Genomic DNA, 23428 nt, shown 5'->3' on the forward strand with positions numbered 1-23428 from the left:
AAATATTGCATTAATTTTTTGATGTAAGGTAGAAATAAATCTAAAATCATACTTTAATGATCTATATACCACTAAGAGGGCTTTCCCTTGTAGCTCAGTTGGTAAAGAATCTGCCTGTAATGCAGAAGATCTGGGTTCGATTCCTGGGTTGGGAAGATCCCCTGGAGAAGGAAATGGCAACCCACTCCAGTATTCTTGCCTGGAGAATCCCCGTGGACAGAGGAGCCTGGCAGGCTATACAGTCCATGGGGTCTGAAGAGTCGGACACGACTTGGCGACTAAACCACCATCACCATACCACTAACAACAGGCCTCAAACATGTCTCTCAGCTTTCTATTTGCAAATGACACAAAAACACCTTGACAGTTACACAAGCCCAAAAGATAAACAGTTGTACAAATGAGCAATATTAGTGCCATAAACAGGGACATCCCCTTTTCTCCATGAAGATAATGACTTAATAAATATCTTCAATATTTTACTTCTTTAAAGACAACAGCTTCAAAGAGCCACTTCTTAAACAACTGAAAAGATCATATCTAAGCAAAAATCTCTTAAAAGTAATTAATAGAAGGCCAAAAGGATTAAGTCCAGACATAGTTTTTACCACTTAGACCAATTTAAGAGAACAGACTTCATAGGATAAAAATTTTCTAGGATGAACAGATTAATACTTCCTTTGCTCATTGCATGTACGCTGCTGCTGCTGCTGCTGCTAAGTCACTTCAATCATGTCCAACTCTTTGCAACCCTATGGACTACAGCTTGCCAGGCTCCTCTGTCCATAGGATTCTCCAGGCAAGAATACTGGGGTGGGTTCCTGTTTCCTCCTCTAGGGGATCTCCCTGACCCAGAGATCGAACCCACATCTCTTCTTGTCTCCTGCCTTGGCAGGTGGGTTTCTTTACCACTAGCACCACCTGCGAAGCCCATGCTCATTAGATTGAATATTTTTACTATTTGGCTCATTAGATTGAATATTTTTACTGTTCGGCACAATATGACTGATGTGACAAAAGATACTACTTTCCCCAAAGTGGAAGTTACTTTTATAGCAAGATTCCACATTCACCATCAAGATTATGGCTAAGATTATCTTCTGGTTAATTCAGAGATGTTGATCTTTCAAGTAATAAAAATGATTTTAATTTGAAATAAATTTAACCTCTCTTTACAATAATTACATACTTCATTCAAAAAGAGAGAGAGACAGAGAACTTAAAACCAGTCTATATTAATAGAAAGACTATTTTAGAAAATGCATTTGAAGAGTTTGGAAAGGATAGTCTCCAGGTATCTGAAAGCACTTGAAAGGGCTCTGTTTATTACACCAAATAGAGATTTATTTACCCTTGGATTATAATTCCCACTTAACAAGAAAGTTAAAGACTTAGAAGAAACTCATCATAATATTCAAGGATATTCAAGAAAATATTGAAAATTTCCTCTTTAAAATGCTAGCTAAAAGTATACTTACACAATCTGAAGTTCTTCAAACTGTGATGCAGAACACGCCTAAGAAACAGATTTCACATTTTTAATTCTAACATCAAAAAGATCAGGTTCTACAACATATTATAGAATCAGTCACCAATAACAATTATCTGTGGTAGATTTAAGATCGAGCTATTCATAAAACAAAGAATGAATTTTCTTTAATTTTTAATATCCATTTGTTAAAGGATTACAGATTAATACACCACTTAAACAACAGACACTTAAAAAGGAGAATGAGAGTCCGTCTGAAAAATTAAGGAGAGGAAATGCTTTCAGACTCAGGTTCACAAATGAGGCAATCATAGATTTGACAGGAATAAAAGTTAATTTTATTTTATCAACAACAATAAAACTACGATACCACAGTAATTTTTATGGCAAAAAAAAAAAAAAACTCAGGAGAATATATTAACTTCTTTACTTTCTAGTACAGTAAAATAGAGATTACTCATTTTTTATAAAATATGCTGGCAATCTGTTTATACTATACCTCTTGAAACTTATGCTGTGCAAATTCCTGAACATGAGTTTTCAAAGATTCATTTTCTTCTTGAAGATCCTAAAAAAGAATAAGTCTGAATAAAATTGATATTGAAATATAAAAAAGGATGTTACCTTTTCTTTTTAACTTCTCACCTGTAACCGTCTCCCTCTATTGTGTAGGTCTTTCTCCTTCTCTTCTAAAACAGTCTTCATGTTATTCATCTGTTCCTCCTTTCCTTTTAATCTAACAGTAAGTTAATAAGAACTATCAATGAAAATATTACATGACTAAAGACTAAACAAAGTAAAAGTACTGGAGACTGGAAAAGTATATTTCAGATTGTACTCATAACCCAAATCGATTAAATAAACTAAAAAATAAATATTTTATGTATAAAGTCATATAAGATTTTGGAGACATCAAGCTGAGAAGCAGCTCTATTCCCACCATTAACGTACTGTTTAAGTCAATACCAGCAAATTTAGCTTATTATAACTAGTTTGGGTATGAAATTTATAACCAGTTTCACAGTGGCTATTAAAATGAGCAAAGAGCAACATATCAGTTTAAGGTCGTATTTAGATTATAAACCAGAAAAATAAGACTTCCACTGTATCCCCATTCCCATCAGCAAACCTGTAGGTTCAAGTCTAATGAAAAATTTAAGACCTTGAGGCCTTTAAGATATAATGTGATGTTCTTTAAAATATTACTTGAAATCAAATAAAAAGGAGTTAGGATTTTCATTATAATTTTATATTTAACTTGTGGAAAAGAAATATTAAAGGGAAGTGAGGAAGATGATACTTACAAGTTCTGAAGTTCCTGAACTTGAGAAGTGATAGATAACTGAAATGCAAAGCAGCAGAAAAAAAGTAACTCATTTTCTTTCAGTTTACTTTACTACGCTTATGATAAACCTTAAAATGTATACATTTCAAATCACAAAGATCCTAGTTGAATTATTCACGTCAAAATGAGATGACTTGATTTCACCCTCTCCTGACTCCAATGACAGTAAGAGTAAGAAATTTTAAAAAGGGGTGTAGGGGGAGAAGAGACAAGGAATATAGTTACGAATGATAAGTCTAAGGCAAGTGACACTTCTAAAACCTAAAATTGTGAAAATTACAATATTAACTGTCCACATACCTCCCTACAATGTCAGAGCACTTTTCCCTCCCAGTCTTCAAGGCCAACTACTCAACAGTACTTTATGTAAGTGTGTGCTTAGTCTCTCAGTCATGTCCAACTCTTTGCGACCCCATGTACTATAGCCCACCAGGCCCCTGTCCATGGGGATTCTCCAGATAATAATACTGGAGTGTTCTTTATACTCTCCTTTAATCTCTTATCATACACAATACAATAGGATCTTTTATTCCCCACTGTCTTCTCACAGTCCCTTCAGATATTGGCTTAGGTATCAGCTCCTCAGGAGGGGACTTTCTGAATTCTCAATCTCTGTTAGGAGTTTAATCATTTCCTCATACCTTATTTCATTCAACACATTATCTCCAACAAATTATACTTTGATAAGTAGGAGGAACTGAATAAACATTTCTAAATTAATCTGTTGGATCAATGTATGAATCATCTCTTCCATGCAATCTCAATATTTCACCTTTTCAGATTAAATTCACCAAAACCACACATTTATTTCCAGTAACCACATCTACCTTTGAAATACCTCCATGAAATCTGTACTTTATTCTATAGGCAAAGGTTGAGTAATACATATATTAAAAATATTTTGGAACATGCATTAAAAAAAAAAAGTTTACCAAGGTGTTTTGTTAAGTTGGCAAACTAAAACAAACATTACTACAGAAAACTTCCCAGAAAAAGAACTTAAACAATTAAAAGGTATGTTGATTCAAATATTAAGAACATTTTCTTAAATCAGGCAAAAATAATAAGCACAAAACCCAACATACTTACAACACACTACTAAAAAGTTGTTTTCTGAGTAACAAGAAAAAAACCAAATAGTTCATAAATACATATACACTAATAAATCTGTCATGCTATGGCTCTGGGATTTTTACCTGTTGAGCCTTTTCAAGCTGGATATTTCCTATTTCTTCTTTTAGAGCCTCTATTTCCTGTTTCAAATCCTTGACAATGACAAAACAGACAAGATTGGACAATGGAAACACAGAAATTGACATAAAATGCAATGTACAGACAAACACATGAAATTAAATGGTATTCACTAAAGTTGATAAACAAAAAAACAAAACATAGGTTTTATCTCTCTCAATACCTGAATAGTTTTCTCCTTATTAGCAACTTTGAGCAGTTCAGCTTCCAAAAGCTCTTCCACAGACTTGATCTTTCCATCTTTTTCATGGATCCTTAGATAAGGAAATGCAGTGTTAAACGTGGACAGAAATCATCAAAACCCACCACTAACATATAAAAACAGCACCAAATCATGAACAAGTTCACCAAATCAATTCTCCCCCTTTTAAGTAAAAGAACAACTTGCAGCCAGGAAAAAACACTTAAGAGTTCTTCCTAAACAAGAACTAAGCAGTAACTACTAGACGGTTGAAGCCTATACACGCAAGGAGACACTGGTGACACGCTTCAAAAGAGCACAGGCAATGTAAGATTTGTATTCCAAAGAACACTGGGGAGAACTGAGTTCCTCTCAACAATAAAGGCTTCTAGAGAGCTTTGAAAGCTATAGCAGAACTTATATACAATTATAGCATTAAACCTCACAGACACTTCCAAGAAAACAACACACAGAAAGAACTGACCTCTATTCAATATAACCTGTTCATTAATAGTTCTTACTGCATAAACAAAATTAACAATTCGATACTCTAAGTTAATAAATGGGAGTCCACCATGGAAACGGATTTTTAACAATCACAAATTGCACTGGGAAAGCACAGCTAAGTTGCCTTATTCCAACAATGAAAAAATCCTAGCCACCTCAACTGCACAATAAAGTAAGACTTATGAGCACGAAGAAAATGGAGCAAAAGAAAAAGACCAGCTTAATAATGTCATTACTTACACTTTCTTAAGTTCTTCAACTAGAGATGCAAAGGAAACCTAGAAATAGGAGGGTATCCTACTTAGTAATATGCTCAAAATATAAATGGGCCATAAATAGAAAAGTATGTTATTTTTTAAATTAAATTTTCTACTATACCAAAATCTGGGAAAAATAAACCTGGAAATTAATTCTTTCCAGATTTTTTTAAATGTCAGAATTATGAAAAGCACTTTGAAAGTAAGGAGCTTTAAAGCTACTTATGGTAAGTGTAGGTCAAAAGAAAAACCAATGTACAAATATTAAAATTATTAACTCAATGATCCTAACCATATAAGGAGAAGATAGGTAACCTCTTTTACTATTATTTAGAATTTTTACTTTACATATGTATATTCAAAACCATCTATCATTACAGTAACGAGCAAGGACATGCTATCTAGAGTACTCTATCCAGTGTTTGCCATAAAGTCAGCGTTTACTAAACTGCAGCTCGTATTACTCAAAATCAAGTCACCAATCAATCACAGATTAAAACTACAAATGGCAAATGCCATGTTGGGGAAAGGAGGAACAAACAAGACTTGCTACTGTATTTGGTAACAGGTACGCCCACTGTTTAAAAGAGAACGGTTATAGGGTCTATTTAATATATTACCTGATCATTTTGCTTGGCCTTTAAATCTTGAACTTCTTTTGCCAAAGATGAATTTTCTGTTCTTATTGCCTTTTTCAAAGATACATAAGTACAACATACTTTAATTTTCTGAAAAAACAACTACCTTCAAAATACAGTAGCTTCTCACTTCTCTCTAGCTGCTGCTTTTCCTTTCTGAAGGCCCAGAAATCTCAGTTGCTCTACATATCTACAATTCTGTAACTTCCAGAGCCAGCCAAATAGAGTTTTAATTTTATTATCCTCTCAAGTATTTTTACTTATGTTTCCACAACCTGAAAACCACAAAGTATACCACTTGTCAAGTCACTTCTCGCCTTAAAATCAAATACACTGTTTACCCTATTTCTTCCAGCAATCGTATTCAAATTAAGTTACTTAAGGCTAACGATGGGGCATCCCAAGTGGTGCTAGAGGTAAAGAACCCACCTGCCAATGCAGGAGACATAAGAGATGCGGGTTCGATCCCTGGGTCAGGAAGATCCCCTGGAGGAGGACATGGCAACCCACTCCAGTATTCTTGCCTGGAGAATCCCAAGGACAGAAGAGCCTGGTGGGCTACAGTCCATGGGGTCGCAAAGAGTTGGACACGACTGAAGCAACCTAGCACACACTCAGGCAAGGCTAATGATAACCGTAAAATAGAACTTCATTCTCTCATTTCTCTGGTCTCTAACACTATTTCAAGAACTTATCAACTCTACTGGTTACTATTATAACTAGTTACTGTTTGGTTATAATTCAGGCATGGGTGGAGGTGGGAAAGCACTAGAAACCATAACAACAGTATCTACTTCATTAAGGCAGTAAATGCTACAGTCAACCACACTTTTTTCTATTGATAATAAAATCTTAAATTTAATGAAAAAAGAACATCATATAAATTCATTAAACGTGGGTAACTAAAAGCTATGGGAAAAATATTACACGTTACAGCAAAAACTCTTCATGTTACTGAATAATCACAGGTAAAACAAATATACAATATGCTTTACATTCAGCTCTTCCTCTTTCGTGGCCACCTGAATAAGTCCAGTTTCGAGTAATTCTTCTACAGTCTTCAACTTCTCATCTTTCTCTTGAATGCTGAAATAATAAATTTAAAACACATGTATGAACTCTATTTCAAGGAAAATGACATGATTTCTAAATAAATATTTGACATGGATTAACTCTTATGCCCATCGTTCTTTATAAACTTTCAATTCTACAAAGGTTTCTGATGATCTTCAATCCTGGTCCAAGGGTTCTTCCTCTTTACCAATAAGTAAAATGTATTCAAGTAATGCATGCTTACACGCTAGCCTAAACAAGTAAATCATGGTCATACATGACTCTCACAAACCTAATGGAATGCCAAAGCAATCAACAGTACATCACTCTCTTCCCTTTATGAAGTACAAAGAAAATTTTAAGAATTTACAGTAATATAGTTAATCATTCTGTTATCTCAGACTTGGTAGAAATGAGTCATTAAAATATTAAAAATAATTTTAATCTCTTACCATCTTTCCATTTGTTCCAAAACATCTTTATTAGGCTAAAACAAAATCACCAAAAAAAAAAAAAGATACTTTTACCAAGTTTGCATGAAATAAAACTACTTTATAAATAGAACTCTATGAAAATTGTTTAGTATTAAATAGATCCAAAATTTAGGAAGATGATCCGTAAAGACTGCTAATAGTTAAAGAATTTTTTCATTCAGAAAACACAAGAGACAAGGCTACACAAAAGACAAAGATGAAGTATAAAATGGGCTGGAAATGCCCAAACTTACCCTTGTGAGTAAGTTTTTAATTACCATAAAAGAAAATCTTAAGGATAAGAAGAGAATTTGCTTCTCCTTTACATTAATTCTTCAAATCTAAAATTCCAAGGCTCTAAGGCCTTGTAGGCCAAGAAAGAGGCTTTGCTCTTTTTCATTTTTGTTTTTCACCTAAGGTATAAGGCAAGTGTACAAAACCTATGTTCAATTCAATGAATTTTTAACATGCAGATTTCACATAACCACCACCGAGAATGTTTTAAAACTGACTATCAAGTGCAGAAGAAACACAAGCACATAGTCTCCTTGTTACGTTAAAACATGACATGTGAGCTGGTCCCCATCTTTGACCCATCTTCTAGTATTCCCCCTATACACACAAATTCCTCAATGTTATAATTTACTATGTGTCCAGAAGTGGGGCACCCCCTTCGAAGTCCTAGGCCTTCAGGCAGCTAAGTAACCTGACAAAACAGGTTCAGGGTCTTTTTCCCTTCAACATTCTCTTCTACCCCTTCTGTTCCCTACCTGCTTTCTCCTAATACTACTAGGTTTGTAATTTTTTCCCATTTTACTAAAACCATTATTACAACCATTTTTCACAAATACTATTAATTTTTCCATTACCAAATCCTAGTCCTAAGATTTCATTTATTAAATATTTCTAAAAATTAACTATGTTTTATTCAATACCTTAGGTTAAGTTTCCAGCTTTACACATCTCAAATATCATAATACCCTGCCTCTAGTTCACAAGGATTATATTGTGAGGGGTACAGGAGAACTTCTCAATGGGAAAAAAAACTTTCCTACCACTAGAAAGGAAAGAGGTGTCAAAAATATATTAAATCATGATTATAAACTGAAAAATAAATCATGCAATAAGTTTATAAACCTTTCATCAAGATGACTTTTGTCCATCTTTATTTTTCATGAATCCCATCTCACATAAAAACAATATAAAATTTGCGACCATGCATGATGGCAGATGTTAACTAGACTTATTGTGATCATTTAACAGTAATACAAATATCAAATTATTATGTTATACACCTGAAATTAATGTCAATTGTAACTCAATTTAAAAAAGATACTATTAAGTCTTAGTTATATGAAGCTTAATCAATTAGTTGTATTACACTTTTAGTACTGCATACTTCACTACCACATAAATTCAAACACCTCATGGATACCATTATGATTCATCTAACATACCAGACAAAATGCTTATTCATTCTTTCAACATCCTTCAGCAGCACAGCCACATAATAGATCAAGCTCATGGTCCTTACACAGCTTTCATGATTAGGCCCTAGCAAGCTTGTCTCTTCTTACACCTCCACAATATGCCCTGAATATGCCAGTTTTCCACACACTGCCATGACTTTTAATACTGTACTCCCTTAGCCTGGATTTCCCCTTAGCTACTCAGCAAATTCTTGGCTTTTTTCAAAATCAGGTTTAATTGTCCCCTCTCTGTGGTGCCTCTTCATCCTTATTCTCCTTCAGATAGAATTCTCTCTTCATCTAAACCTATCCACATTTTAAGAATTTTTGGAAAAAAAGAAGAATTTCATTCATCACAATTTTCTATGTATACATCTATCTCCACCCATATTCTCAAAGGCAGGAATCAAGCCTTATTCATCTCTATAGCCTTAGCATTGTAGCACAGTACCTAGCATACTCTCAGTAAAAATTTACTGGACTGGATATCCTTTAACAAGGTTACAGTTTAAGTACTCTTCGTCAATTGCTCAATGAATATTCAATTGTATTAAATTGACCCAATTCAGTATCAATCCAGTATTTTAACTTTATATATTATTAATCTAATCCAACCCAATTTCCTCCTCCCTGGATGATCTTCTAAATTACATCTTATACAGTAATGAAATTTTCTTCAATAAAATACAACAAGGCTGCAGGGCAAAAGAGAAAAAAATATTCTACTTCTACCATCTTTACTTAATAATCTTGTTGTATGTGTGTGTGTGAGTTGCTCACACATGTCTGAGTCTTTGTGACACCATGGACTGTAGCCCACCAAGCTCCACTGAATCTGACAAAAGTATTAGAATAAAAATAAAAAGTCATCCTGTTCCTTTGTTCCAACCATCTCATCCTCTGTAATCCCATTCTCCACCTGCCTTCAATCTTTCCCAGCATCAGGGTCTTTTCCATGATGCTCATGATGCTCAAAAAAAAAAAAGACAGCTCAGGATATTCCCCACCCAAAAAAAGTTTTGTTTTATTCTGAATAAATGAGATCTTAGTGACTGATTTATTTGTGTGCTCTATTCACAAGATTGGGGGACTTCCCTGGTGGCTCAGATGGTAAAGCGTCTGTCTACAATGCAGGAAACCTGGGTTCGATCCCTGGGTCAGGAAGATCCCCTGGAGAAGGAAATGGCAATCCACTCCAGTACTATTGCCTCGAAAATCCCATGGACAGAGGAGCCTGGTAGGCTACCGTCCATAAGTCTTTTCTTCTTTAGTTTATATGCAGGTTACCTTACCTGGTATTTGTTATCTTTCTGCTTCCTACACCTAAAGAAACAACAACTTGGTACCATTGTTGGTTTCTGCTTCAATAAGCTCAACCTTTTCCTCCAGGATAAAAATCCATGGGGCAAAGGGACTGAAATTTTTTTATAACTAAACTGCTCATCTCTCAACTGTCACTTGGAATTCTGACTGCTGGGTAGGAAGGGGTTAAAGAAGTGTGGAAATGAAAAAAATTAAATTACGCTAATCTTTTATCTCTTCTTTTACTAGCACTGACAATAAAAATGACCAGAGGGAAAAACCAAACGGCTGGCTCTCTGGTCTGCCAAGATAAGACAGAAGTCATAATAACAACCAAAAATACAACATCACAGTCATATGCTTTTTTATTATTCAGCTGCTCAGTCGTGTCCAACTCTTAAGCAACCCCATGGACTGCAGCACACTAGGCTTCCCTGTCCTTCACCATCTCCCAGAGCTTGCTCAAATTCATGTCCATCAAGCGCTGTTGCCATCCAACCATCTCATCCTCTGCCGTCCCACTCTCCTCCTGCCTTCAATCTTTCCCAGCATCAGGGTCTTTTCCAATGAGTCAACCCTTCGCATGAGGTGGCCAAAGTATTGGAGTTTCAGCTTCAGCGTCATTCCCTCCAAAGAAATCCCAGGGCTGATCTTCAGAATAGACTAGTTGGATCTCCTTGCAGTCCAAGGGACTCTCAGGAGTCTTCTCCAAAACTATAGTTCAAAAGCATCAATTCTTCGGTGCTCAGCTTTCTTTATGGTCCAACTCTCACATTCATACATGACTCCTGGAAAAACTGTAGCTTTGACTATACGAACCTTTGTCAGCAAAGTAATGTCTCTGCTTTTTAATACTCTGTGTATGTTTGTCATTGCTTTTCTTCCAAGGAGAAAGCATCTTTTAATTTCATGGCTGCAGTCACCATCTGCAGTGATTTTAGAGCCCAAGAAATCAAATCTCTTACTGTTTCCATTGTTTCCCCATCTATTTGCGATGAAGTGATGGAACCAGATGCCATGATCTTACTTTTTTGAATGCTGAGTTTTAAGCCAGCTTTTTCAATCTTCTCTTTCACCTTCATCAAGAGGGTTTTTAGTTCTTCTTCGCTTTCTGCCATAAGGTGGTATCATCTGCATTATCTGAGGTTATTGATATTTCTCTCAGCAATCTTGATTCCAGCTTGTGCTTCATCCAGCCCGGCATTTCGCATGGTTTACACTCTGCAAATACGTTAAATAAGCAGGGTGACAATATACATCCTTGATGTACTCCTTTCCCAATTTTGAACCAGTCCGTTGTTCCATATCTGGTTCTAACTGTTGCTTCTTGACCTGAATACAGGTTTCACAGGAAGCAGGTAAGGTGGTCTGGTATTCTTATCTCTTGAAGAATTTTCCACAGTTTGTTGTGATCCACACAGTCAAAGGCTTTGGCATAGTCAATGAAGCAAAATTAGATGTTCTTATGGAATTCTCTTGTTTTTTCTATGATCCAACAGATCCCAGCAATTTGATTTCTGGTTCCTCTGCCTTTTCTAAATCCAGCTTAAACATCTGGAAGTTCTCGGTTCATGTACTGTTAAAGCCTAGCTTGGAGGATTTTGAGCATTACATATGCTTTCTAGACTATTCTTTTTTTTTAATTTAAAGAGGTTTCAGAACAAGAGAAAAAATTCTAAAAATTAGTCAAAGAGCAAATCTTAAAAAATGAGTTTCCCTTGTTATCAAACAGTTCTTTTAGATAAATTTTAAAATGTGGCTATGGAATTCTCTTCTTTGGACTGTTCTTCATAAAACTCATCTTCACTCAAAAAAAAAAAACCCATCTCATGCTCAGTGTTACTTAACAGAATATCTAAAAATACACAGAAGCTTTATAGATGGAAGCCTGACCCAATAAGAAAATTAGATAAACAAGATCCTATTGTATAGCACAGGGAACTATATCCAATATCATGTAATAAACTACAATGAAAAAATGTAAAGAATATATATATGTATAACTGAATCACTTTTATGTACACCAGAAACTTAAGTCTAAATCAGCTATACTTCAATAAAAAGTATTTTAATAAAATACAATTCAAACCCCCCCCAAAAAAAAAGAAACTGGGATTTTAAAAAATATTAACTCCACACATATGATAAGGAATTTTATGTAAGATGTTAGAATGGCAGTTCTTAGGGTATCAGGTTATCTTAAGGGAAAAAAAATTAAGGCTAATGGTTTTACTCTTATCTACTGATGAAGAGTATCATTTTAAACACAGAATAAAACTAAAAAGAAAAGATCCAGGTACTCTGTTGAAACCTAAGTAAGAATCACCAGCACCTTTAATACTGGAATTCTAGGGCAGATTGAAGCGGAGAAGGCAATGGCACCCCACTCCAGTACTCTTGCCTGGAAAATCTCATGGTCGGAGGAGCCTGGTAGGCTGCAGTCCATGGGGTCGCTAAGAGTCAGACACGACTGAGCAACTTCACTTTCACTTTTCACTTTCATGCAGTGGAGAAGGAAATGGCAACCCGCACCAGTGTTCTTGCCTGGAGAATCCCAGGGACAGGGGAGCCTGGTGGGCTGCCGTCTATGGAGTCGCACAGAGTTGGACATGATTGAAGGAACTTAGCAGCAGCAGGGCAGACTGAAGAGTTTCTAAGTATTTATTTTACCTCCCATAAAATTAATTTTAGAAAGTTTAAAACTTTACATATTAAAATAGATGTTTCAGAATCTCTGACAACCAATTCAAAAAAAGAATTACATTCTGCTTTTCTGAATAAGAATTAAGACAACCAAAAAATATCTATCATATTTTATCTAATCCAAGTCACCAATGCTATATTTCACAACTGGGAGAATAACACTACATAACACTAAAAATCAAAGATGCCTTCAATTAAACTGTAACCAGAGACTAAGATACATCCACTCTTCGGGTGATAAACTGAGAAGGAGGAAAAAATCTTAAACTGATGAAATACTACATTTGTTAAAAGCCATACCACAACAAAAGGAAATAGGAGTAAGATTTAAGAATAAAAATGAAATACCAATTGAGCATTACATTGGCATGAAGTTACATCCCTGCACTAAACATTATTCATTCAACATTTTCTCTTCCATTACTTTTAGTTGGAAAGGATACAGCATAACGTAATAAAGCATATGCAAAGCACTTAACATCATATTTAGTAGGGAAGGAAAATAAGAAATAATGGATTAATTCCCGACAAGCAAGTGGATGTTAACAAAATACTTCTAAGATACTTCCACAGCATTTGGCACAGCCACTTACACCAATTCAACACCTGCATAGATGTGAATTTTTTTTTTAATTGTTATTATACCAGACTATATTAGGGTGGTAGCATTATGCATAATTTTTGTCTTTTTTACAAACTTTGGTGTTAAAATGTTATACTACTTTTGTACTTATACAAATGTGAATTTTAAAAAGAAAGCAGGCATCTGCTAAAGGAAGTGCTATTATTACATTTCAGCTTCTAATAAAATGTGTCCAAATTTAACAGTAATAGAGAAACATGCAAGGCTTCTATTTTAATGTGTCATATAATATGACGTGTTTCTAGAATACTTTTAAAAACCAGAATTTGAAGAATTATATTTAGAAGAGTATGAATGCAACTCTTAAGAACAGCCATAGAACAGACATCACCTGGGGCGCGAGTTTATGGAGCCATGCTCATTCAGGCTGCTACAGTTTTGATGGCTTGCTATAAATACAGAAAGAAGTATCACGGCAGAAGCAGGTGGAGATGAGATGGGAAAAATAAATATTCTAAAGGAAAGGAATTAAGGCTTAAGATGTCTGCTATACACAAAGCACTAGGCTACTCAACTATATATAAACTCCCCCATTTAATTCTAACAAGCTTAGAATGTAAATAAAATCTCAGTGTAAAAGACTTGGAATGAGAGGCCTTAGAAAAATTAAACAATTTGATCATCACTGCTTTTAAGTGCTGGTACTGGTTTCAAGGTCTTCCCATGTGGCTCAGCAATCAAGAATCCTCCTGCCAATGCAGGAGACTCGAATTTGATCCTGAGCCAGGAAGATGCCCTGCAGAAGGAAATGGCAGCCCACTCCAGTATTCTTGCCCGGGAAACCCATGAACAGAGGAGCCTGACAGGCTACACACAGTCCAGGGGGTCACAAAAAGAATCGGTCTCGACTTCGCAACTAAACAACAACAAAGTAGGTTTCAAACAGTCTCTTTTTAAGAATCCACACTGTTTGAGAGGAAAAAACTGAAGCTCCCAAAGACCAAGGATTATTATCCTGAGAGCTAAATGTATCAAACTGATTTAAGGAAATTATTTTTATGCATCCTATTAAACTTTTTCTTTTGGTGTGGGGGTGGTGTTTATAAACAGGTTCATATTAGCTTCTTCTAAGGAAAAAAATGTTAATTTTCCTCAATTTAGATACTTGACTAGCACAAGATGACTAGAAATGCAATTAAAAGACATATCTACATTTAAACGAAATTCCTAAAAATGAATTAGTTGATTACTATTTAAGAAGAACCGTACTTTGTTATACATTGGATATTTCTAACTTGTAATTCATGAAAAGCCGTACCTGTTCAGAAACAAGAGTCTGTAGCTTCTGAACTTCTAATTGTAATGCTTTGTTTTGGTCACTTAGAATCTAAAAGAAAGAATCTCAATTTACTGCTTTATTAGGAAAAATTAACAAAGCAACCATTTGAGTAAGTTTTTAAAAAATCAAAGCCGTATAATTACTATAAGCACTTATAAAGTGAGAGATGAATTATATACTGACCTAAGAATGCAAATCTCATGGTGGCTTCATTTTTCGGTTTCAATGAATATATTTCCAGGGTATAGGAATACAGTAATGGTATAAAGTACATGTATGATGATATCTAAAAAGTAGTCTAATTCAGTCATGTGGTTTATCCCAAATGTTTTAACACTGGGCTTAGAACCCTTTCATGTGTATTTCAAAAAGTTTGACAATTTGTCCCAATGAATTCTGGGAAACCCTGCTTTCATAAGAGAGTACTTACAGGATTACTATTAAGCAAAAAAAAAAACAACCACAAACTAAAAAAAAAAAAAAGCAAATCTTACTGCATGCAGAGATGTACCCATGCAATCAGAATACTTTACAATAATACTCAAGATATCTGGCCATGAACAGAAACTAACACTACATCAGCAACAGAGGCAAATAAAAACATTTCAAACTATCAACTAAAAATGTAGAGAAAAGGCTGGGGCAAAACAAATATCAAGTCTATTATAAAAACAGATAAGTCAAAATAATAGATTAAGTCCCCAAGTAAACTATAGAAATACTTTTTCAGAGTGATTATATATAAAAAGTAGTTATTTCTACATTCATTTCAACTAAAAATTATACAAGGTTGTTCAAAGAAAGCTGAGTTGACAAGTTTAATTACACACCTTAAATTCTTCCATTTTGTTTGAAATTTCACACTGTAGCTGCTCTTCAAGCAATCGTATTTTATCATCCTTAACATGAATACTGTAAGAAAAAAAAATACTTCATACATTCAGAAAGCTTATATAAATTATGTACACAACTATTGGTTATTAGCAGTAATATTTTCTTCAATTCCACTTCAACATAAGTGTATGAATGGCCTAAAGTACAGCAATACTTTAATCACCTTTTCTGCATCTTCTCCAGTTCATGTGCAGCAGCAGCCTATATTGGGAATGAGATGAGAATTCTATTATTTCTCAGGAAGCACTCAAACCTATTCTTTTACTTAATTTTACTTATTAAAGTTATATTTTATATACAGTAAATATTAATAGTAAAATGAATAGCATACATTACTGTAATAATTTTTGCTGTCTAGTATTTTTTATTTCTCACTGATCAACTTTTATCCTAGTAAAAGCTACATCCTTTTCTGATTAAATGGTAGAAGGTGAAAACAAATCAGCACATGAGTGCTATAATCAAGTCCTCCAATAATTCCCTGACAGCTCAGTGGGTAAAGAATATGCCTGCAATGCAGGAGAACCTGGTTCAATTCCTGGGTTGGGAAGATCCACTGGAGAAGGGAAGATACCTACTCCAGTATTCCTGGGCTTCCCTTCTGTGGCTTAGCTGGTAAAGAATCCACCTGCAATGCAGGAGACCTGACTTCGATCCCTGGGTTGGGAAAATCCCCTGGAGAAGGGAAAAGATATCCACTCCAGTATTCTGGCCTGGAGAATTCCATGGACTGTATAGGCCATGGGCTTGCAAAGAATTGGACATGACTGAGTGACTTTCACTTCACTCACCAATAACTCAAAAGTGATCAATTTCTTTGGACCAAATATTAATTTCAACATGAATACAGAAACATTCAGGTGAGTTGTGAGGGTCATGGTCAAACAGAAGAGGCTTTTAACAACATATCACGCAGCCAAACACAGGTAACCATTATACTTATTATCTACATGGATAAAACTAGGGCTTGTGATACCAATGAAAATAAGTATAAACAAACTGTAATTCTAAGGTAAATGCTTAAAAAGCAATAAAGATCTACCTGTTCATTTGCCAGGGCCTGTAATTTTTGCACTTCAGCTTTTAATAAGAAATTCATATTCTGTATGTCCTAGAACAAAAGGAAAAATAATATTAGAATTATTTAATATAAAATTAGATTTGAAGTTGTGTAATGTCTCTTTTCTACCTAAGCAAAGGTCTCAAAGTATAAATCTCAAATTACCACTTCCTATCAGAAAGAAAACTATCAAGTCCTGTTATTTAACATATTTCCCAAATTATCGTGAATAGTATCACGTGAGAAAAGGCCTTTGAACTTCTCCTCTTAGAGGGCTAAAGAGGATTTTGTAGTTTCGAAAAGAGACAATTTCCAAATGAATTCTGGAGTATTTTCCAGGCTTCACAGACATTTGTACTGATGACAAGATCCGGATAATTCAATGCCTATGAAGTATTGCAGCCATTTTTAAGAAGTACTGTACCTTAAGTTCCTCCTCTTTACTTGCTAAATGATCATGCTCATTTGCTAAAGAATCTTCAGTCTGTTTTATCTGCTTATCCTTTTCTGCAATCCTTTAAAAGGAAATAGATTTGTACAGTCAATAAACATTTAGAAGTTAAGTCACAAATTAAAGGATTAGAAGCCTCAAGTATGATCAACCTTACTTGAGTAAATTTCATATAACTGTATTTTCAATCTCTATAGACCCTTTCAGTTAGTAGTTAACTGTCACATGCATTACTACAACTTCATAAAATACATACCCCTATTTTAAAACTTGAGGTCAAAGAAGTTAATAATTTAACCTCACAAGCCTGGTATAATGTCAAAAGCATTTTTCAGGTCTTCTGAACTTACGTGATCCATGTCTATAAAAATTATACAATACATAACAAAAAAAGAATTTTATTTTTGGCATATCACCATATAGTTAGATTGTTGTTGTTCAATGGCTCAGTCATGTCCAACTCTTTGCGACCCCATGGACTGCAGCAGGCCAGGCTTCCCTGTCCTTCACTATCTCTTGGAGTTTGCTCAAACTTAGGTCCACTGAGTCAATGATGCCATCCAACCACTCCATAGTTAGAGAGAGAGTAGGTGTAACTACTTATTAGATACAAAAACTAACTTCCACTAATCTCAGATCACAGTGATCTCGTCCACATAACTGCTAATGCCCGCAGGAAAGAGTTCTTCCAACTCTTTTTATGACAAAGACATAAAAACACAGAATACACAATGCACAGGGGTAGAAGAGCTAAAGTTGTTCCAAATCTAGTTGAGAGTAATTTCTGAACAAGTTAGAACATAAAATCAATCGTAAGTGTAGAATCTAACAGATACAAGTTAGTGATGACTAAGCAATTTTAAGAGAAATATAGAAGGCAGGCTTACACTTTATGTAATTCCTCTGCTAGAGCTGAAGCGGAGGTCTAAGAAAGAAAAACAGTGTCAACACGAAAGCCTTTAAGAGAAAGTTCAAAAGTTGTACAATAATCATCACAATAGGGCTTTAAAAATTAAAAGAAATAAATGTATATAAAGTTAAGGAAGTAGCTGGCTCATGATGAATGTTCACTAAATAACAGCTATTATTCTGAAAGTAAATTTGATCAACAGCTTCCAGTATTAGGGAATTAGCATCATAAGACATTTCTAATGAAATAAGTTGGCAGGCCTGAAAACTATTTAACTGACAAGCAACACGTACACAGGGAAAAAAAAAAGCAGCAAAGGCTATTTTTCATTTATGAGCTTCTCCTTAATAAAAATTCCTAGTAATGAAATGATATCATTTATGATTAAGTTTAACAAGTCATTTAATAAAGCCCATGTTCATCTCTACTTTTCAAAGGTACTAAGTATTTAATTTCTGATAAATCTTCTAGAACTACCTCTCAGCTATAACTTAAGATCTCAATCCAATTTGAGTTAATAATTTACATACACACAAACACCTATGTAATTCTTTCTCAATTAATTTTACACAATCGTTCCTACAAAGAAAACAATTAGGAAAAAAAACCTGTTTACAGTTTTGGGATTTTCAACTTGCCTGAACCTTAAAAATAAGCTTTTGATGTTAGAACCACTTTTCACACAGAAAAGTGACTTCTGTTCTATTATTTTTCCTACAAACAATTTTTAGAATTTTAAGTTGAAATACTGAAATTCACAGTATGTATATTATGGAAACAAGCTAACCAGTTAAGTATTTAAAAGTTTCTTCTCTTCTTAATGTTATACTATTTATATTCTAAAGCCTATGTATCTGTATCTATCTACCTACCTACCACGTTACACAACAATGATGCCAAAGAACAATAGGTTTAGTGAATATTTAATGAATACATTTAATATATAAACGGTTATTCTTGACACCGTTTGGCCAATTCCTCCTTTTTTGTGACAGGATGGTGGACATTTTTTTCTCTCCTAAGGTTAAAAACTCTCTAACCCACCTTCCCATTAGTCAGATTTGGATTTCTTTCATACTGTTCTCTCACAGCACTAAACATAATTATCAGAGCACTTACCACTCAGGATCAGCCAGGTGATTCACTGACTAGTCACCCAACTACTAATCCAGTGCATGGCACTGCACAGGCACTCAAATTATTTACACAGCTAGGAAGTTACTAGTAATGACAAGCAATAAGAAAGCACCATTACCTGGGCTGCTATCTGGGAATGGAACTGTTGAATTTGAGCTTTCAACGCCTCATTCTGCTCCAAAATATCCTTTCAAAAACCAAAAAGGAGAGGGAAGAAGTGTGCTATTAAAAATGCCAATGTATATGAACAAAATGAGTTACAGATACATCTGTTTATCTTTTAAAGGTACTCAAGATTCCAAAGGGCTTCCCTGGTGGCTCAGAGGTTAAAGTGTCTGCCTGGAATGTGGTAGACCCGGGTTCGATCTCTGGGTGGGGAAGATCCCCTGGAGAAGGAAATGGCAACCCACTCCAATACTCTTGCCTGGAGAATCCCATGCAGGCAGGAGCCTGGTAGGCTACAATCCATGGGGTAGCAAAGAGTGGGACAGGACTGAGCGACTTCACTTAAGATTCCAAAAGGCACCATTTTAAATAACAATGATGAGGCATTCTATTCTCAGAGCTAATTTATAAAGCAGAAATTAAGAATACATTGTACTGTTCCTAATCTAATAAAAAAGCATTAGACTGTGGGTAAAGGTATCTTTGAGCACATATTCAGACCATATTGTGACAACTGCTCGAAGATTAAATTTAAATTTTTCATCCCCACTCCAAAATTAGGATAAAGAGGCTATCCTCTCTCTCCTACACAAGACACATCCAACCACTGCCCATCTTTATTATTTTTTAAAGAGGGAAAATTAGATACCTGAACTTGCATTTGTAGAGACTCTTCTTTGTTCACCCTTTTTTGCTCTGATTCCATTAACTGCATTAGTCTTTGCTCCAACTGTTGTTTTGATACCAAGGTATCTGTAAGCTTACTATGCAGACTCTGTACTTCATTTTCTTTGGCCACAAATTTACTCTGTAGATCTAACAAAACACTGCATTTTACAAAGGTTTCTTCCTTTGCCTGGTTACTGCTACTCATCTTGAGAGCAGGCTTACCTCCCTTGGAATATTCCCCTTTTGAATCTCTCCTGTGCTTTCCCACCTATATATGGCTCCCCTGAGCAGCCTATGCTTACCTTTTTTCACAGCACCTGCCACACTGTACTAATTCACCTCTTCTCCCAAAGAGTGAGCTTTTTGAGATCAGAGATTGCCTTTTCTCTATATCCAGAGCTGTGCCCAAGGCTTGACACAAAATACATAATTAATAAATGTGTTATCTGAACAGTACATGAATGTTTAAAACTGTATATCATTTCTTGAAAACATTCTTAATTTCCCCAAAAATGTTTTAGTAAGTTATTCAGTGAATTTCTTGTCAATTCCTCGTACTCTCATACCTGGAGAACAGACAAAGATGCTAAAAGCTGACAAATGTCCTGGTGTAAGATGAAATAATTAACACTTTTCTGCCTACTTCTATTCTTAGCAATAATCCCAAAACAAGAAAATGAGAAACAAAAACAGTCTTTGATGCAATTAGAAAATAAATAGAACTCCAAATGACAAGAAACTAAGATAAAACAAATGGAGAGATGATCACTGACTTGGCAAAGATGAGGAAGGGTAAAGTAAAAGCTCAAGAAAACAGAAACTCATGAGAGTTGCCTCCCCTATTCTATAAGACAAATAATTCTGAAACGGGAGGAAAAAACAAACAAATAAAAACATACCACACTACCACCAAGGACAGAGAGGCAAACAGAGAGAAAAACAATGTATATATGAGTGTGTTACATGGTTTTAAGAAAAGTTAAGATAATGTCACTTCTTTAACAAGACACTAATAATAGAATGGAACACAACTCAAGAAAGAACTCTTGAAAATTAAACATGTAATGGTAACATCCAGGATTAGAATCAGGAGAGCATATTTTTTACCATATTAGGAGAAGTTAAAACACCAAATTAATACCTTCAAAATTCTCTGGGGAAAACTATTTCCAACCTAGAACTCCACATCCAAACTACCCATTAAGCATTAAAGTAGAAAGACTAAAAACATTTTCAGATACTCAAAGCCTCAAGAAATGTACCTTGAGGTATATTCTTATAGAGCAACTAAAAGATATACTATTAAATGAGGGAGGAAAGCTAAAAGATGGCAATGACATAGGATCCCGAAAACAGAGTAAACAGACTAAAGGAAGTCTCAGAAGACAGCTCAGCGTCAACCTAGAAAGCAACAAGTACTGGAGCAGAAAGAATGAGGACTCCAAAGGCATAGCCTCAGGAAAAACTGAGAGCTTCACCAGTATCTAACATGCTGAGAGGCTGGGGGAAGCAGAGAGGTTAAGGAGTTTAACCCTAGGTAAAATTTGAAACAATAAAACAAAGATCAAGCAAATTAAAAATATAAAGCAAGTTAAAAATATAAAGGAGGAACTTCCCTAGTGGTCCAGGGGTTAAGAATCCACCTTGCAATGCAGGGGATGCAAGGTCAATCCCTGGTGGGGAACTAAGATCCCACACAGCATACCACAGAGCAGCACAACTACCAAAGCCTGCACACCACAACTAGCGTGTGTATCGCAACAGAAAGAGCCCACATGATGCAAGGAAGGTCCCGCTGCACAACCAAGACCCCAGGCAGCAAAATAAACAAATCATCATATATATATATATATATATATAGCAATAATTAACTTCAGGAAATTAAAAACGTTGCTCAAGAACTGTACTTTTATTTATCTTGACTCAACATTGAGTTACACAGTCATACTAATGTTAAAATCTAATGCTTTGTTGATGAAATATAACATACTAATTAAAAATAAGCTAATATAGCTTAACATAACAACAAACTTCATATATATTTTTTAAAAGCCTTCAAATATCTTAGACATATCTAAATACTGAACCAAAGGGAAATGCCTAGGGGTAAAAAATATCAGAGGAAACCAAAGGTCTAACACAGAGCCAAAACTCTGTATGATCTACTCTTGTGTTTGGAACTGTATTTTACTATAGGCTCACCACCACTTTCATGGGAAGAAGGGGGACACAGATAAAACACACTATTACAAGCTCCATTATCTCCTAAATGAATTCATCAAATTAAGAATAGTGAAAGCCAGCATTACGTAGATAGTTTTCAGTCAACTACTTGGAATGGTAATGCTCTCACCATTTTTCTCTTCACAATACAGGAATGAGTCCTTCTTAGAAAAAAAAAAATTAAATAAAGAACTGATCATGGAATGAGAGAGAATAACCACAGAAATGGAACACACATAGATTCCTACTACCCTGTTTATGGACTATAATTTTATCTGCAACTTAATACCTCAGACAAAACCAGTAGAGACTTATTTTTAAAACCCTAAGAAATGCTAAAGAAATAAAAGTATTCAAAGTGTAAAAGCTATTTTTATTGAGCTATAACCAAAATGCCAATTTATACTTTCTTCACATATGGAGAAGGGCAGAAATTTTACCCAGAATTACATAGTAACTTTATATGAATATTTCTTCCCCTTACCTTGCTGAGCTGCTTCATGCTCTGCTGTCCTCTTCCTGATATAGCTCTGGACTTCTTCCCATCTCCTCTCAGCTTCTTGAAGTTGAACCTGGGGAAAGGATAAGTCAGAACAAACACAGGATTTCAATTTACAGAAAAAAAGCATCTTCTATCTTTACTGTTGTGCCATAAAACTGCTTCTTCCAACAACTAGTCACTAGTCTCCCATATTTTAATAACATAGGCAGATGTGCTCAGCCTGATAATATGCACAGATATTATCAGTCACAGCCATTCTACCTGCCAATATACAGGATTTACAGATTAGAGATTTCAGAAACTCCTTATTTGTGCTGGTGGATCAATATAGCTGCTGCTATGTATATATCTGACCCACTTAGCTATGATGAGCTTTCCAATAATCTTCCTTCAGGTGATAGGCTTTTCAAAAGACAGGATGATATCTTTATTGCTAAATTTTAGTAGGTTCCTAAAATTCTTATTTTGAGGTATAGCACAACAGACTACAATATTTAATGTCATTAATCTACTTATCCATATCCATAGAGCACAAACATCATATTTAAGAATGTCATCAGCAAATATATTAGCAAGACAAATATTTAATAAAAGTTAGGACAACAATATCACTCTCCCATAGGGACCCATGAAAACTTCAAGAAAACAAAAAGTACGCTACTTTCTACATTCAATTATCCTCAGAGCCCTTTTAACCTCTACTGCCCTGGAGAAGACTCCTGAGAGTCCATTGGACTGCAAGGAGATCCAACCAGTCCATTCTAAAGGAGATCAGTCCTGGGTGTTCTTTGGAAGGAATGATGCTAAAGCCGAAACTCCAATACTTT

At 35.0% G+C, this 23428-nt stretch overlaps 1 protein-coding gene across 5 annotated transcripts in view; it reads right to left on the reverse strand.

Annotated features, from left to right (window-relative positions):
• KTN1 (kinectin 1 (kinesin receptor)) overlaps positions 1-23428 on the reverse strand; it is a 112318-nt gene that overhangs the window by 33519 nt on the left and 55371 nt on the right. For all 5 annotated transcript variants that reach the window (XM_010847702.1, XM_010847705.1, XM_010847704.1 and 2 more), the window contains exons 10-28: positions 22584-22671; positions 19857-20023; positions 19161-19229; positions 17883-17920; positions 16969-17059; positions 16527-16595; positions 15648-15685; positions 15421-15502; positions 14570-14638; positions 7174-7208; positions 6664-6754; positions 5651-5719; positions 5014-5051; positions 4249-4339; positions 4031-4099; positions 2794-2831; positions 2135-2225; positions 1989-2057; positions 1479-1516 (exon numbers count right to left, since the gene is read on the reverse strand). In XM_010847702.1, the coding sequence (XP_010846004.1) occupies positions 1479-1516; positions 1989-2057; positions 2135-2225; positions 2794-2831; positions 4031-4099; positions 4249-4339; positions 5014-5051; positions 5651-5719; positions 6664-6754; positions 7174-7208; positions 14570-14638; positions 15421-15502; positions 15648-15685; positions 16527-16595; positions 16969-17059; positions 17883-17920; positions 19161-19229; positions 19857-20023; positions 22584-22671 (1340 nt within the window). The remainder of the gene's footprint in view (positions 1-1478; positions 1517-1988; positions 2058-2134; positions 2226-2793; positions 2832-4030; positions 4100-4248; positions 4340-5013; positions 5052-5650; positions 5720-6663; positions 6755-7173; positions 7209-14569; positions 14639-15420; positions 15503-15647; positions 15686-16526; positions 16596-16968; positions 17060-17882; positions 17921-19160; positions 19230-19856; positions 20024-22583; positions 22672-23428) is intronic.

The sequence above is a fragment of the Bison bison genome, unplaced genomic scaffold (assembly GCF_000754665.1).
Source record: "Bison bison bison isolate TAMUID 2011002044 unplaced genomic scaffold, Bison_UMD1.0 scf7180017864254, whole genome shotgun sequence".
Classification (NCBI taxonomy): Eukaryota; Metazoa; Chordata; class Mammalia; order Artiodactyla; family Bovidae; genus Bison; species Bison bison.